This window comes from Phascolarctos cinereus, unplaced genomic scaffold (assembly GCF_003287225.1).
Source record: "Phascolarctos cinereus isolate Bilbo 61053 unplaced genomic scaffold, phaCin_HiC Scaffold_726;HRSCAF=1367, whole genome shotgun sequence".
NCBI lineage: Eukaryota > Metazoa > Chordata > Mammalia > Diprotodontia > Phascolarctidae > Phascolarctos > Phascolarctos cinereus.
The window spans coordinates 384,437,902-384,455,663 of record NW_027556098.1 but is presented as its reverse complement, the minus strand read 5'-3'; the positions used below and the strand labels follow the sequence as shown (position 1 = coordinate 384,455,663).

The following is a 17,762-nucleotide window of genomic DNA, read 5'->3' as shown; positions in this document are numbered from 1 at the left end:
CAGGTCCTCCTCACTTCAGAGGCAGTGCTCTAGCTGCCCCAACTTTTTTTTTTTGGTGAGGCAATTGGGGTTAAGTGACTTGCCCAGAGTCACACAGCTAGTGAGTGTTATATGTCTGAGGCTGGATTTGAACTCAGGTCCTCCTGACTCCAGGCCCAGTGTTCTAGCCACTGTGCCACCTACCTACCCAATAGTATCTCTTTTGATCCTAACAATCATCCTGAATATTAGGTGCTATTATCGTCCTCATTTTACAGATGAGGAAACTGAGGCAAACAGGTTAAATGACTTGCTCAGGATCACACAGCTAGTAAGTGTCTGAGGCCTCCCAAACTACCCTTATTTAACTACTTTGTATATATATATATATATATATATATATATATATATATGTGTGTGGGGGGGGGGGTGTGTGTGTATATATATGAATATATATGTTTATATCTGTCCCTGTCTCCCCACTGGAATGTAATCTCCTGGGTAGTAGAGATTGTTTCTTTGTTTGGTATCTCTTTGTAACTCAGTCTCTAGCCCATAGTAGGTGCTTAAGATAAAATGGCTGTTGCTTGATTGGCTGAGGTTCTCCCACAGATCTAATCCCCAAACTGTCAGGCTACAGCCCAACCCAAACCCAACCCCATAAGTAGCCCTGTGAGTAGCAAAGGATCCAGTTGGGTTTCTCTGGGCTCTAAAGTTGCACTCAGATGGCCCCTCCCAACCCCAGGGCTCTGAGAATGCCAAGCTGGAGGGACACTCTCCCACTGAGCCGGGCAACAGGGCCCCTTTTCACACAGTGCCAGGGGAACCAGGGAGATGGGCATGTCACCCAGGAGAGGCAGAGGATGCCAACCACGATTGCCTAAAAGTCCCTCCCCCTGGCTCCTTCAGTATTTGTGGGCAGGAAGAGCCAACGAGCTTCCCTTCCTCCCATCACAGACTGAAAGTTGGCAGGGACCTTAGGGCCATCTAGTTTAACCCACTCAGGAAAGGAATCCCCAGTCTAACATGCCCAGCAAGTAAGCCTCTTTAAGACATCCAAGAAGGGGGAGCCCACCACCTCTTGAGAAATGCCATTCTACTTTGGGACAGCTTTCATTATTAGGAAGATGTTTTGGACATCCATCCTCAATCTGTCTCTTTGCACCTTCCACCCATTATTCCAGGACCCTACCCCTGGAGCCAAACAGAACAAGTCTTCTCCCTTCCCACATGGCAACCCTTTAAATACTTGAACCCAGCCATCATGTCTCCCTAAGTCTTCTCACTTCCAGGGTAAACATTCCTAGTTCCTTCCACTGCTTCCCAAAGGACATGGACCCAAGGCCCTCCACCATCCCGGCTGCCAGTTGATCAATGGCCTTCCTAAACTGTGGTACCCGAACTGACCACAGGACCACAGATGAGGTCTGAGGAGGGTAGAGTCCAGTGGGACCAGCACCTCCAATTTCTAGAAGCTATACTTCCCTTCATGGACCCCAGGGTTGCATCAGCTGTTGTGACCGCCATGTCACACTGAGCTAGTCTACTAAAACCCCCAGAATGATGACTGTCTTACGTGCACTTTGCCACTGGTTGACTTTTTATTTGTACTCGGACGAAGACTACTTTACATTGATCTCTACCGGTTTTTTCCTTTGTTAGATTCAGCCAAATGCTCTCTAGCTTGCCAAGATTTTTTTTTTTTGGTTCCTCCCAGCTCTGTGTCATCTTTAGATTTGATGAATCTGCCATCTTTGACTTTATCCAAGTCGTTGATTTTAAAAAATGCTAGACAGCTCAGGGCTGAGCACAGATCACTGGGGCACTCCACTGGAGACCTCCCGCCACACCGATGTTGAACTGGTAACCTAACCATTTCTGAACCCATCTAATCCATATCTTTCCATCCTCTCCACAAGAACAGTATGTGCTACTGTATTTTTAGAAAATATATTCATATCTAGGTAAACTATATCCACATCAAACCCCTCTCAACTATTAATTTAATAACCTGGAAAAAAAATGAGGTCAGTCTGGCACAACCTGTTCTTGGTGCAGCCACGCTGGCTTTTTCCAGTCACTGCTTACTTCTCTTTTCATCTGTTTGCCATCTTTTCCTTTCATGATCCCTTTGAGAATTTTTCAGGAATCAAAGTCAAACTCACTGAAGAATAATTTACAGACTCTGATCACTTCCCTTCTTTGAAAATTGGGGCAACATTTACCCTTCTCTAATCCTTGGGCTCCTGTTCCCATTTCTATATGCCCTCAAACAGCCCTTGCCCTGACTCAGCAATCTCATCAGTCAGTTCATTCAGTACACAGGGTATGGCTCCCTGGGCCTGGTGACCTCAATTCATCACAGGCAGCTATGAGTCTCTTACTTATCTTGGGCATCTACTCCCTAATTCTCATTCCTGGTCTGTCATTTTCCAGTGCCAAGGTCATTCATTCTCCTTCGCAGAGAAAACGGAATTGAGTAGTTCTGCCTTCTTTCTGTTGTCAGTTATCATGATGGACTTTCCCCCTTCTTCCCACCCCCCAGCTTGGTTCTGTTCACCCCTTTATAGAAATTCAGTGGATGCTTGTGCTCTGTACACATAAAAGAACAGTGGTTTGAGAAAGCATCCTGTCTTCCCCATCAGACTGGGGGCTACCTGAGGGCAGGGACTGTCTTCCTCATTCCATCAGCCTCTGGGGCTTGCTGACGACATGGCCAGTGTCTCTCCCGCCAATCTGGCCCATTAGATTTGTGGCTTGCTAAGGGCAGGGGCTGTCTTTTTTCCCTAGAAGAACTGGGAGAGGGGGGGTATCCCTGAGGACGGGGACCCTCTCCTCTATCCATACCCTGAGCTCTCTTTCCAATCAGTCGGGTGATTTTTCTCTGGAGATAAGGCCCGCCCCCACCAGTACACAGCTATTAGGACCCTTATGGGCACATTTATGCCTGAGATATGGACTCAACCCTGTAGGCAGACCTCCTGAGGCCATCTATTTACCTTAGGATTCAGAACTAAACTAGTTTTGACTAGTTGTGAAAAACAGAGAACCCAGATGATAGCAAGAGTGTCCACTTAGGGAAACTCTTTACAATTTATAAAAAGTACTTTCAACCAGCTTGTGAGGGAGATGAAACTCAGAAAGGAGAAATGACGCATCCTGCCTTTTTACCATTCCTGTCTCTGTTGCTAGTATTTTTATCCCTGGTCCCCCAACCTAAAGATTGCATGTCTACTTGAGAGAATAGAGAGGAGGCCAGTTTGGCTGAAACAGAGAGCTTATGAAATGTCTCCATTGGCACCCCTTGGGGTGAGGTCCTAGACTCCAGAGCCATGGAGGATCCCTCTTTGAAGGCCTACATCTGCAATCCACATCCACTCTGCCAGCTCCCTTCTTCCTCCCCCTGAATGTGTGCGTGCGTGCGTGCGTGCGTGCGTGTGCGTGTGTGTGTGTGTGTGTGTGTGTGTGTGTGTGTGTTGGGCGGGAATGGAGGTGGGGGATTAGACTACATTTCTGCTGTTGTTATCCAAAGCATGATAAAATGTCTTGAAAGAGGAGCAGCTAGGTGGTGCAGTGGATAGAGAATCAGCCTTGGAGTCAGGAGGACCTGAGTTCAAATCCAGCCTCAGACACTTGACACTCACTAGCTTTGTGATTCTGGGTAAGTCACTTAACTCCAATTGCCTCACAAAAAAAAAAAGTCTTGAAAGGCGGAATTTTAAAAACCATAAAAAGTACAAATGAAATGTGAAAGGTTACTGTTAATGGTGCTTTATAAAAATCCATAATAGTCATGTTGTGAAAGAAAACATAGATTAAAAAGAAACTCAAGAAAAATAAAGTGAAAAAAACAAAAACAAAAGTTGCTTCATCTGTGTTCAGACACCATCTAATGATGCTTAAATAAAAATTACTGATTAATGATTAAAGTGATTTAATTATTGATTAATTCATTATTTATTGGATGATTTAGTATTCACTGATTAATTATTAAATAAAATAATTGATTAATAATTAAATTGATTTATCAATTAATTTATTATTTTTGGATGTCTTTATTATTTAATTATTGATTAATTATTAAATATACTAAGTGATTAAATAAACATCCCCCCCCTCTGTCACATACACAATCAGTTGCCAAACCGTAATGCTCCTATGGTCACATTTTGTATCAGACTCCCTTCTCTCTACTTATACAGCTATTGCCTTGGTTCAGGCCCTTATCACCTCTTGCCTGGACTACTGCAACAGACTCCCAAGGATCTGTTAACTCACATTTCTCCCCCTCTCCAATCCACCCTCCACTGAGCTGCCAAAGTACAGAACTGACCATGTTACTCCCCTGCTCAATAAACTCCCATGCTTTCTTATTGCCCAAAGTATAAAATGTAAACTCTTCTGTTTAGGTTTTAAAATCCTTTACAACCTAATCCCAGTCTACACACACACACACACACACACACACACACACATATACTTTGCACTGGCCATCCCTCGTGCCTAGAATGCACTCCCTCCATACTTCTGCCTCAGTATCCCTCTCTTCTTTCAAGATGCTTCCAGGTGAAATCTTTCCAGACCCCGACTCCCCAACTACTTTGTATTTAACTACTTTGTACTTACTTTCTTTATCCTCACTCCCAGCCCTGCCAACTTGCAGCCCCATCTCTCCCCTGGCAGAACCCCAGTGCCCACCCCTGGGACACTAGGTTCTGATAGGCGCAATCTTTCACCTAAGTTGGCTTGGAGGCAAACACCCCAGCCACTTCCCAGAGATCTCAGGCCCATGCTCCGGTCTGTCTGTGTACTTCCTACATGTGCCTGCTTTACGTTCTGTGTTCTCTGGCTGCAGTGTAAGTTTATTGGGGGCAGTCACTGTCATGCCTACAAATATTTGTATCCCCAGGATGTAGCAGAGCACGTGGCACACAGTAAGTGTGTGCTTCCTAAATCTCTGTCTATAAAGGAATGAGCATTGGCAAAGAGGGAACAAGACGGTTACCACTTTTGGCAGACGATGATGGTTGACTTAGAGAACCCTAGAGAGTCAACCAAAAAAATTAATTTAAATAATAATTTCAGCAAAGTAGCAGGATGTAAAATAAATCCACAGAAATCATCTGTACTTCTGTAGATCACTCACAAAATCTAGCAGGAATAGAAAGAAAAATTCAATTGGAAATAACTACAGACAGCATAAAATACTTGGGAGTCTACCTGCCGAGACACACCCAGGAACTTTATTGTTGTTGAGTAGTCCGACTCTTCCTGACCCCATTTGGGGTTTTCTTAGCAAAGATACTGGAGCGGTTTACCATTGCCTTCTTCAGCTTATTTTGCAAATGAGGAAACTGAGGTAAACAGGGTTAAGTGACTTGCCCAGGGTCACATAGCTAGCAAGTGTCTGAGGCCACATTTGAATTTAGGTCCTCCTGACTCCAGGGTGGCACCCTATTCACTGCACCACAGAAACGTGTTAATCATGCTGCAGCTAACCTAGAAAAATCTTACAAATTTGGCTACTTTTTTTAAATCTCAAAAGTAGAGGACCATATTCATTTTCCCAGTATTACAATTTTTTCCTCAATATTTTGATCTATAAGGAAACAGAAATGTAAGGAATATTCCTTTTAAGTTGAAGTTATAAATATTACCACACTTGACCTGTAGAAAGATTCCATTTTCTGTTTTTGTTTTTAAACATAAGGCACGGTTTCCTTTGTGGAAATTTTTAGTTTTTATTTTGACTCTTCTATACTTCTGAAAATTAAAAAAAGACAATATTAACCTAAATTAATTTACTTATCCGGTGCATACCGACCAAACCACCATAGAATTACTTTACAGAGCTAGAAAAAACAGTAACATAATTCATCTGGAGCAGCGCAAGGTCAAGAATAACAAGGGAGCCAATGAAAACAAAAACTGGGAAGGAAGGGAACCTCGTAGTACCAGATCTCAGACTATACTGCAAAGCTGTAATCATCAAACCAATTTGCTGCCGAGTAAGAAATTAAGAGACTGATCAGTCGAACAGATGAGGTACACAATATACAGAAACAAATGAGCACAGCAGCCTAGTATTTGATAAAGTCAAGGATCCCAGCTCCTGGGGCAAGAATCACTAGGAAAACTGGAAAGCTGTCTGCCAGAACCTACCGGGGTGGGGAACCTGCAGCCTGGAGGACACATATGGCCTTCTAGGTCTTGAATGCAGCCTTTTGACTGAGTCCCAGTTTTACAGAACAAAACCTTTTATGAAGGGGATTTGTTCTGTGAAGTTTGGGCTCAGTCAAAGAGCAGCACTTGAGGACCTAGAGGGCCACATGTGGCCTGGAGGCCACAGGTTCCCCATCCCAGGTACAGCCCAAGATCTTGCCCCATATGTACAAGAGAAGCTCAAAACAGGAACACGATTTAAATATAAAGGGAGACATCATATGCAAATTAAGGAAACATGGAAGAAATTATAGGAGGAAGCTCATGACCAAATAAGGGATAGGGAAGTTCAGTGGAGACAAAATGGACAATTTTGATTAAATCAAACTGAAAAGTTTTTGTACAAACAAAACCATGCTGCTAATATTAGAAGACAAGAAGGCAACTGGTAGGAAAACACATTGCAGTGTTTCTCTGATAAAGGCCTCATGTCTCAAATGTATAGACAATATACCCAAATTTATAAAAATAAGAACCATTCTCCAACTGATAAATGGTCAAGGGATATGAGCTATCAGTTTTCAGAGGAAAAAATAAAAGCTATCAATAGCTATATGAAAAAAAATGCTCTAAATCAATAATTAGGGAAATGCAAATTAAAACAACTCTGGGATACCACTTCACACCCATCAGAGTGACCAAGATGACAAAAAAGAAAATAACCCACGCTGGAGCGGCTTTGGGAAAACCGGTACTTTAGTGCACTGTTGGTGGAGTTATGAACTGATCCAACCATGCCGAAAATCAATTTGGGACTATGCCCCAAAGCTACTAAACTGTTCATATATTTTAACCTAGTAAAACTGCTGCTAGTTCTATATCACAAGGAGATCAAAGAAAGGGGAAAAGGAACCATATGTATTCAAATATTTATAGGAGCTCTTTGGGTGGTTGCAAAGAACTGCAAACTGAGGAGTGCCTATCAATTGGGGAATGGCAGAACAATGATGGAATATGATCGTCCTGTAAGAAATGATGGGGATCTTTTCAGAAAAATCTGGGAAGACTCAAACGAACTGATGCAAAGTGAAGTGAGCAAACCAGGAGAACAGTTTACACAGCATTAGCAATATTGTAACAATAATCGACTTTGAAAGACTCGGTAACTGATCAAGGCAATGACCAGCCACAGCTCCAGAGGACTCATGAGGAATCATGTGAGGCAGAGAAGTGATGAGCTCAGAGTGTAGACTGAAGCATATTTTCTTCTCTTTTTTTTTCTTTATTTTTGGACATGGCTAATGTGGCAATTTATTTTGCATAATCACACATATTTGTGACAGGTTTTTCTTGCTTTCCCAGTGGGTTGAGGAGGGACAGAATTCAAAACTGAAAATAAAATAAAACTGAGTTTTTAAAAAATGCTCTATCTACTTATATAGGTATTTGTGATCTCCCCGCATTAACTCCTTTCCAGTAGGGATTCTTTTCTTCTTTGTATCTCCATCACACAGAAGTGCCCGGCACATAGTAAGTACTTTTAAAATGCTTGTTGATTGCATAAAAATAATAATATGATGATTCCAGGTTCCTGACACATAGTAAGTACTTAGCAAATGCATATTTTTATTATTATTTTGTGGAAGCAATTGTGGTTAAGTGACTTGCTGAAGGTTACCTGCTAGTGTCTGAGGCTGGATTTGAACTCAGGTCCTCCTGACTCCAATTCGGGTTACTCTTTCTACTGCACCACGTAGCTGCCCCACATTAATTATTTAGTATTACCTGGATGCTGCCCAGGACACATTCCCTACCTAGAGATCAGCACATTTATACATAAACTCCCATCACCTCTAGAATCAAAGACAAACCCTTCTTTGGTATGTATAATCTTTCCCAACCTGGCTTTAGCCTCCTTTTCTGGGCCTATTATATACACTGCTGTTCACATACTCTACAGTACAGCCAAACCGTCCTCCTTACTGCTCCTCACACATGACATCACATCTACCACTTCCATACCTTTGCACCGGCTGTTTCCATGCCTGGAATGCCCTCCCTCCTCAACCAGGTCACTAAGAATCCCTAGTTTCTTTCAAAGTTCTGCTCCAATTCCTGATCCTCTAAGGATGAGGGCTTCCTTCCCAAACAACCTTTTTAAAACCTGTGTGTGTGTGTGTGTGTGTGTATATACTTGTACGCATACGTGTTGTCTCCCCTTGATAGAATGTAAGCTCCTTGAGGCACACATCACTGAGGCTGGCACAGAGATATGATCCAGAAGACAGTGGGCAGTGGCCAGGAAAGGGTTCCTCCTCACACAGAAATAAGGGAGCTCCAAAGATGAGGAGGGAGGCAGTCTTTCTCATGGAGCTCCCATTTCTCTTCGACTCATTCTCAGGGCTTTAGTGTTCCCTGTTCCCCCTATAAAATCAGAAGATTCTATTAGATGGCCTTGATTTGCCTCATTATAAAATGAAAAGATTAGATGGTCTCTAAGAGTCTCAGTTTCCCCAACAATAAAATGGGATGATTAGATTAAATAGCCTCTCAGGTGGAAGCCTCTAAGGGTCCCTGCTTCCCCCAAAATAAAACGAGAGAATAGATTAGATGCCATCTCAGGTAGAGGAAAGCTGGGATGGGTGAAGTCACTTAGAAAAGGGATTAGATTAATGGAAGCCAGGATATAGATTAAAGAAATAGTGGAGACTGAAATACATTAGTAATAATAGCTAGCACTGATATAGTGCTTTAAGGTTTGAAATACACTTTACAAATAGTATAACATTTGATCCTCACAACAACCCTGGGAGGTAGGCTCTATTATTACAAATAAGGACACTGAGGCAAACCAAAGGTTATGTGACTTGCCCAGGGTCCCACAGCTTATAAGCGTCTGAGGTGGGATTTGAACCCAAATCTGCCTGACCCCAGGAAGCCCATCTAGCATCACAGATTATAAGTTTAACATCTAGTACTGACCACCTAGCAAGTCACGCCCTGGTGGCCAGAATTCCACCACAGCAGCTCACTTTCCTTCATGGACTGATAAGGCCCCACACTTCAAGTATTGACTTCAAAAGATCTTGGAGAACTCAACCAAACTGCCCTGGAAATACACTATCATCACAGATCGAACTGCTGCCCACAACTGCCAGGATAGAACACTGATTCATAAAAACACAGGAGCAATGTTTTTACTCAATGCCGCTATCCCAGAAACTCATAATCTCCAAGCTCCCTTAGAGAAGGGCTGAGATGCCAGGGGGTGGTCCCATCTGCTGCCTGGGAGTTGTACTGAGGATGCTTTTAGTGAGCCTAAGCAGAATGATCTTCCATCCCAGCCCCAGAGTTAAGTAAGTGGCTTCATCCCTCTAAGACCCAGGCAACTTGGGAAGGTGGTAAGCTGCAGAGCAGGCTTGGGTTTTGTGATCTGGAATTTCCTGCCCCAATGAAAACACAGGTCCAGTCCAAGAAATAATGACTCACACTTCCCTAGCCTTCACATGCATTATCTTATCTTATGCATTTTCATTAGCTATTTTCATCCTCTTTTTACAGATGGGGGCTTTAACAAAGGGCAGAATGTCAGAGTCAAAGCTATTCCGGAACCTCTCCATTTCCTCCTCTCTCCTCCCTGCCTTCTTGATGACCTGGCTCAGGCCCAGGCTCTAGACACTCTTCCCTTTCACCTTCCAGTCAGGACTCATTGCCAAGATTCTGAAAACCCTTGCATCAGGCAGGAAGGGATTACCATGTAAGGCCAATGGAGCCCATGTCCAGGGAGAACCTGATGGGATGGGAGGGCACACACTGGTCTTGGAAGCACAGACTCTAAGAAAGGAACGGTGCCTGGGGAGCCTAGGTCCCCACACAAGGCCTCACGGTCCAGCCTCCTGGAGAATCTGCTGATGGGGCAGATGACTGAACCTCCTGGACACAGCATTAGGTCCTTGGCAGGGAAAGTCTCTGGACACACACTGCTATGGAGCTGGTTGGCGGAAGGGGACATAGCCTTTGGTTCTCCTAGCTGCAAAGAAGAATCTCAGTCCAGAGGTGAGGAGATGAGCAGATGAGAGTAATTAAGAGAACAGGCATTGGCCTCTTTTACAACAGGTGGGATTTCACTCAGACCCAAGGAAAGCACAATAGACAGGAAGGGGCTTTGAATTCTGGAACCGGAAGCTGGTGGAAGGTGTGGACTCTGTCTCTGGGTCATTTTTTCTGTGTCTCAGAGATTTCACAGAAGAGACCTGCGGGGTCTCTCCCTGGCCCCCCAGTAATACTAGTGGGCCATTGGGTCTAGCATCCCGGACTAGTTGGCCACCTACTCCCAGTCCACAAAGCTTAGAAGGGATAAAGGAAAGAAAATGGCTCTGATCTTCAAAGGAAGTCATGGGCGGGGGGATGGGGGGGACGACTCTCTGATCCAGTGCTGCCACAGATCTGACTACATGGGCAGGACATAGAGGTGGAAAGCTAAACTGGGCTTTCCTCCAGCTGTGAGCCCCACACCTGACTTGAACACCCCTGTGGGAGATACTGGAGTGGGGGGGAGGGAGAAGAAAGCTGACAAGCCTCTGAGGCTGAGTGCCTAGATTTCAGGGCAGACCCCTCTGGAAGCTTTCAAGCTAAAAGGGCAGGCCTGGGTTAATAATACTTTCTGGGAAAGGCCAAGAGAATAAGGCTCAGGTTGACTTGCCTAACCTTTTCAGGCCTGCCCCTTGTGTGGACAGAGCCCAGCTGGTCTAGCTCCTAGTCTGGATATAGGATTTAGCCTGGAGAAAGAGACAAGAATTAACCATAATTCATTATCTGCAATATTATCGTCCATAGGTTTGCTTGTTCAGGTGTTTAAATAGCGTCTTCCCTATTAAACTGAATTCCTTGAGAACCGGACTTTTTCCTTTCTTTGTATCTCTAGTGCTTCCCAGAGTGCCGGGTACATAGCCAGGAATTAATAACTGCTTACTGACTGACAGCTGTTTCCCGTGCCAACTTCTTATCTTATGAATGGGGCCAAGAGGGCATTCCCTTCTCGGACTGCTTTGGGATCCTCCTTTGGGACACAGGCCCCCCGTCCTCTCCCCCAGATTCAATCCTGGCTCCCAAAGATGGACGTATGCACTCAGCATGAACGGACCCCCCAGTACGGCTCTGGCTCTGCCCTGGCCCCGCGCTCAGAGATCCTCAGCTTTTCTAGGACATTCGTCCTCTCCTCATTAGGCCCCACCCCGAAGTGTCCCCCCCACTCCACCCCAGGGTGTCAGGAGGATGCACTGAGCCCCCTCCTCCGGGAAGGGGAAAGGGGGGGGGATAAGGGCTGGCTCGCCCCCGCTCACCTGCGCGAGTCCCGCCGGCTCCAGCCGCTGCCCATCGCCCCAGAGCCCCAGCCACCGCCAAGCCGCGCAGAGGCCCGGGGCGATGCTGCAGCCGCGGCTACCCCGGCTGCTGCCGCCACCGCCGCCGCATCTGCAACCCCAGCGCCCAACCGGCAGAGGTATGGTCGGGTCTGGTCCCAAGGATCCTCCACGTCTTCCCCGGCGGCCGGCCGCGGGAGCTGCTGGGAGTTGTAGTTCTGTCCCAAGCCTCCCGGCCAGGCGGAGAGACGCAAGCGCAGAACAAACACAGGCACAGGCACACCTCCAGCCACCGGGAGGGCCCAGGGAGGTTATCGCAGAGCCTGAGGTCACGCCCAAAGCAAAAACTCACAGAGAATAAAGGCACAACGCAACACACATAGCGGAATAGACAGCGTAAGAGCACAAAAGACAAGCACAACACACAACATAACACACGACAGAGACACAATAGACAGCCCGCAGACACAAAAGATGACATACCATTCGCAGCACCGAAGTTCAGAAGTGCAGCACAACACACATGACAACAGACAATGCACAAAATAGAAGCACAGCACACAAAGGAGCAACACACCATCATGACACACACACGGTGCACTGGAAAGGGTCCTGGATTGAAAGTCAGAAAACCTAGGTTCCGATCCAGATTTTGCCACTAAATTTAGGTTTCTAGATTTAGAGTTGAAAGGAAGTTTAAAGGTCCTGGACTACCCCCCCCCCCACCCTTTTACCAAGGAGAAAACTGAGACTGTGAGAGGTTAAGTGATTTGCCCAAGGTCACATAGATAGTAATTGTCTGGGGTAGGATTTGAACTCAGATCTTCCTGACTCCCAGCCCAGCACTCTATTTGTTTTGTCACACACTTCTAGTAGCTGTGTGTGTGTGTGTGTGTGTGTGTGTGTGTGTGTGTGAGAGAGAGAGAGAGAGAGAGAGAGAGAGAGAGAGAGAGAAAGAGAGAGAGAGAGAGAGCTTAGACAAGTTCACTTCACCACTCTACCTCAGTTTCCTCTTTGGTAAAACGAAGGGGTTGGCCTAGAAAACTTCTAAATTATGATCCTGAGACATCAGTCAGTCAACAAGTATTTAAGTCCTTATTGCGTGCCAGGCGTGGTACTGAGCTCTGAGGATACAAAGAAAGGCAAAAGACAGTTCTCACTCTCAAAAGACCACAGCCACAACATCTGGAGATATAATAATCTTCTCTTTTCTCTCCCTACAATACACACCCTTATCTGTGTGGGTGCTCTGCCCAAAGGAATATAAATTTTGATCACTGAAATCTCCCAAGATATCTTGGCGTTTATGGGCTAGGTTTCTTTTTTTAAGAACTCAAATCCCTCTTGCTCTCATTGATTGGCCAACAACAGATCCTAGCCCCAGCCTCATTTGGTCATTGTTTGGGTTCTGATGGTTCAGAGTGAGTGTAAACTATTTACAATTGTTTCTGTTTTGGCCAGAAATTCTGAGGGTCTTCCCCTCCCAGACTGATTTTTTTTTTTGACTAGGTAAAAGAAGCCATTCTTTGCCTTATTTCTTACTGAGCCTTAATCACTGAGTTGCTTCAGACAGAGATCTGGAAAAGATCTTCGCTTACAAAGGCCAAGGTCTCCCATTGCATTCTGGGCCATCTCCCGACATCCTGATCTATATCTTGCCACTGAACCCAGATGGCTCCAGAGTATAAAGTGAGTGTGAACAGCCCTGCCTCACTTCAATCCAATTCACTTTCAGGTCATGACATCACCTTCCTGATGCCATGGTCCTCTTGGAGAATGAAGGACAAAACGCCACCACCACAACAAATTTAACACGCCTAAAACTGAACTCATTAACTTCCCACCCCCACCCCTTTTCCCAACCTCTTCCTCACTTCCCTGTTCTTGTCAAGGACCCAATCACCCAGGCTCACAACAAGGTGTCATCCTTGACTCTTCACTCTTTCCCTCCTCTCCCCCATCCAATCTGTTGCTAAGTCCTATGGATCCTATCTTCACAGTATCATTCGAATACTCCCCCTTCTCTCCTCTGACCCTGCTTCCCCAGTGGCGCAGGCCCTCACTTCCTCACACCTGGACTATATATAGCCTGCAGGTGGGTCTGCCTGCCACGAGTCTCTCCCCATTGCAGTCCATTTTCTATGTAGTTGCCAAAGTGATTTTCCTAAAATGAAAGTCTGGCCACGTCACCCACACCTCTATTAAATAAACTCCAAAGTGGGTCCCTATCACCTCCCGGATAAAATATAAAATTTAGTTTGTCTTTTAAAGCCCTTCCTAATGCAGGCCCTTCCTACCTTTCCAATCTTCTTATACCTTACTCTTCCTAACATACTCCGTGATCCAGTAACACTGCCTTGGTCTCTCCGATGTCCTGCACACAAGACCCTCCATCTCTCAGCTCCAGACATTTTCTCTGGATGTCCCCTGTGCCTGGAATGTTCTCCATGCTTATCTCTGAGTCTTGGCTTTCTTGGCTTCCTTCAAGTCAGTCAATAAACATTGATTAAGCTTCCACTATGTTCCAGGCTCTGTGCTAAGTCTCACCTAAAATATCACCTTCTGCAGTAAGCTTTTCCCTGTCTCCCTTTATTCTAGTGCCTTCCTTCTCTTGATTAGATCCAATTTATTGTCTGCAACATGTTTGCACATTGCTGTTTGCATGTTGTCTCTCTGGTTAGATTGTGACCTCCTTGAGGGCAGGGACTGTCCTTTGCCTTTCTTTGTCTCCCTGGCACTTAGAATAGTCCCTGACACACAGTAGATGCTTAATAAATGCCCGTTCTCTACAGCACAGACAACATCTCATTCCCAGACCCAGCACAAACACCACTCCACCCAGAGATCCAACACCCCTCAAAGAGATACAACAGAGGAACGCTCAGTGAGATACAAAATGTCAGAGGTATAGTGGGCAGAGAGCGCATTCCTAACACGGGCAGGACACACTGCCAGATACAACTACATGTATCACATGGACCTGTATCCATTACATATGAACCCCCAATAAATGCAACACTCAGATGCAAACCACTGACACATACAATACAAGGTTGCAGCACACAGACACGTGACAAATGTTCATAACACAATAGAACCTGGAAGGTTGGGCTGTCCGTGTCAGGCTGTCTTCATCAACCCTCTTTGTGCATAGGACAGGTCAACAACTATATATTTTTCATATGTCCAATTGCTGCTAATGCCCTAGGGCAAAGGTGACCAGGCTCCCAAAGGTCACAACATTAGAATTCTTAGCTTCCTTCAAGACATTTGAGCCAGCGAAAACCAGTTTGACATGTCTAGCCCCAGTCCCTCAGGGTGCCTGTACGCCCCAGAGCCTGGGCATTATCGTACTTCCTCTCCTCAAGCCTGGAGCCAGATAGCACAATTAGGGTTAAGTTCCCTACATACTACCCCGCAACCCCATTCCTCACTCCTTATTAGGCAACGTGGAAAATTGTTCTGTAGTGTCTGACTCTCCATGACCCCATTTGGGGTTTTCTTGGCAAAGATACTGGAGTGGTTTGCCATTTCCTTCTCCAGCTCATTTTGTAGTTGAGGAAATTGAGGCAAACAGGGTAAAGTGACTTGCCCAGTGTCCCACAGCTAGGAGGTGTCTGAGACCGGATTTGAACTCAGGTCCTGCTGATTTCCAGGCCAGCACTTTATTCATTTTATCAGGACCACTTTATTGGTTCTGATCATGCTCCTATGGACAACAAACCTTCTAGAAGTTTGTCTCTTCATTCTGAATGTAGATGCCTTGCCCCCACTGTCGCTGCCCGTTACAGGCAATGGAGGCCCAACCTAGAAGCTGTTCCCTGCTGGTGTCTGTTCTCCTCCCCTTGTGAGAAGCAAGAAGGTTTTGCTAACCTCTATCCCTACAGATCATTGCTGTTATTTCAGCTCTCTCTGAGGTCCTCTGTACTGCAGCTCAGTTTGGGTGCCACCTCCTATGTGATGTCTCTCTTACAGACACACACACACACACACACACACACACACACACACACCCCAGTTAGTGCTTTCTCCCTTCTAAAATTATATTGTATTTACTTACCTGTGTACGTGTGGTATCTCCTTAATAGGTAAGTTCCTTGAGGGAAGGGTCTATTTCTTTTTCTTTTTAATTTACAATTTTTTTGATTAATTAATTTATTTTTAGTTTTCAACATTCACTTCCACAATATTTTGAGTTCCAAATTTTCTCCCCATCTCTCCCCTCCACCCAACCCAAGATAGCGTGCATTCTGAATATCCCTTTCTCCAATCTTCCCTTCTATCTCCCCCCCCCATCCCCTTCCCCTTCTATCTTCCTGTAGGGCAGGATAGATTTCTATACCCCATTGCCTGTATATCTTATTTCCCAGTTGCATGTAAAAACAATTTTTAACATTATTTTTAAAACTTTGAGTTCCAGTGCCCAAAGGGCTACAAAAATGTGCATACTCTTTGATCCAGCAATAGCACTTCTAGGGCTATATCCCAAAGAGATCAAACAAATGGGAAAAGGACCCACACGTACAAAAATATCCATAGCAGCTCTTTTTGTGGTGGCAAAAAATTGGAAATTGAGAGGATGCCCATCAATTGTGGAATGGCTGAGCAAGTTGTGGTATATGAATGTAATGGAATACTATTGTGCTATAAGAAATGATGAACAGGCTGACTTCAGAAAACCTGGAAAGACTTATATGGTCTGATACTGAATGAAGTGAGCAGAACCAAGAGGACTTTGTACACAATAACAGCCACGTTATGCGATGACTAATATTGTTAAACTGAACCCTTCTCAGCATTACAGGGATCTAAGACATCTCCAGAGGCCTCGGGATGGAAAATGCTGTCCACATCCAAAGAAAGAACTATGTAAGTAGAATTGCTATCAGTTATTTTTACCTTCTGTTGAGTTTTGTTTCATCTGTCTGATGGTTCCTCCTATTGGTTTTAATTTTTACTTACAACTTCACTAATGTGAAAATATGTTTAATAGGAATGTAAATGTAAAGCCTATATCAGATTGTGTGCCATCTTGGGGAGGGTGGGGGGGAGGAAGGGGGAGAAAAATTTTCAACTCAAAAGCAAATGGAAGTGATTGTTGATAAATCAAAATAAATTAATAAAGTTTTTTAAAAAAGAAAAAAAACCTTTAAGTTCCAAATTCTCTCCCCTCCTCCCTCCCTACTTACCCTCATTAAGAAGGCAAGCAACTTGATATACATGGGTAGTCATGCAAAACACTTCCATAATAGTCATGTTTTGCAAAACTAATTATATTTCCCTCCATCCTATCCTGTACCCCATTTATTCTATTCTCTCCTTTGACCCTGTCCCTCCTCAAAAGTGTTTGCTTCTGATTATCCTCTCCCCCAATCTGCCCTCTCTTCTATCATCCCCACCTCTCTTATCCCCTTCCCTCTTATTTTCCTGTATGGTAAGATAGAGTCCCATACCCAATTGAGTTATGTTATTCCCTCCTTAAGCCAAATCCGATGAAAGTAAGATTCACTCATTCCCTCTCACCTCCCCCCTCTCCCTTTCCATTGTAAAAGCTTTTTCTTGCCTCTTCCACATGAGATAATTTACCCCATTCTACCTCTCCCTTTCTCCTTCGCCCACTATTATCCTCTCTCACCCCTTAATTTTATTTTTTAGATATCATCCCTTCATATTCAACTCACCCTGTGCCCTCTGTCTGTATATATTCCCTCCAACTACCCTAATACTGAGAAAGGTCTCATGAGTTACAAATGTCATCTTTCCATGTAGGGATGTAAACAGTTCAACTTTAATAAGTCCCTTGTGGTTTCTCTTTCCTGTTTACCTTTTCATGCTTCTCTTGAGTCTTGTATTTGAAAGTCAAGTTTCTGTTCAGCTCTGGTCTTTTCATCAAGAATGCTTGAAAGTCCTCTATTTCAATGAATGTCCATTCCCCTCCCCCCCCCGAAGGATTATACTCAGTTTTGCTGGGTAGACGATTCTTGGTTTTAATCCTAGCTCCTTTGACCTCCAAAATATCATATTCCATGCCCTCCAATCCCTTAATGTAGAAGCTGCTAAATCTTGTGTTATCCTGATTGTGTTTCCACAATACTAGAACTGTTTCTTTCTGGCTGCTTGCACTATTTTCTCCTTGATCTCATAACTCTGGAATTTGGCTATAATATTTCTAGGAGTTTTCCTTCTGGGATCTCTTTCAGGAGGTAATCGGTGGATTCTTTCCATTTCTATTTTACCCTCTAGTTCTAGAATAGCAAAGTA

The 17,762-nt window shown here is 44.6% G+C and overlaps 1 protein-coding gene across 1 annotated transcript in view; it reads right to left on the bottom strand.

Moving 5' to 3' along the window:
- Window positions 1–11,784, bottom strand: part of ATP13A2 (ATPase cation transporting 13A2) — a 40,408-nt gene extending 28,624 nt beyond the window's left edge. Inside the window, 1 exon segment of the mRNA XM_078145652.1 lies at window positions 11,484–11,784. Coding sequence (XP_078001778.1) covers window positions 11,484–11,518 — 35 coding nt within the window. The 5' untranslated portion in view covers window positions 11,519–11,784.
- Between the last annotated feature and the right edge of the window lie 5,978 nt (window positions 11,785–17,762).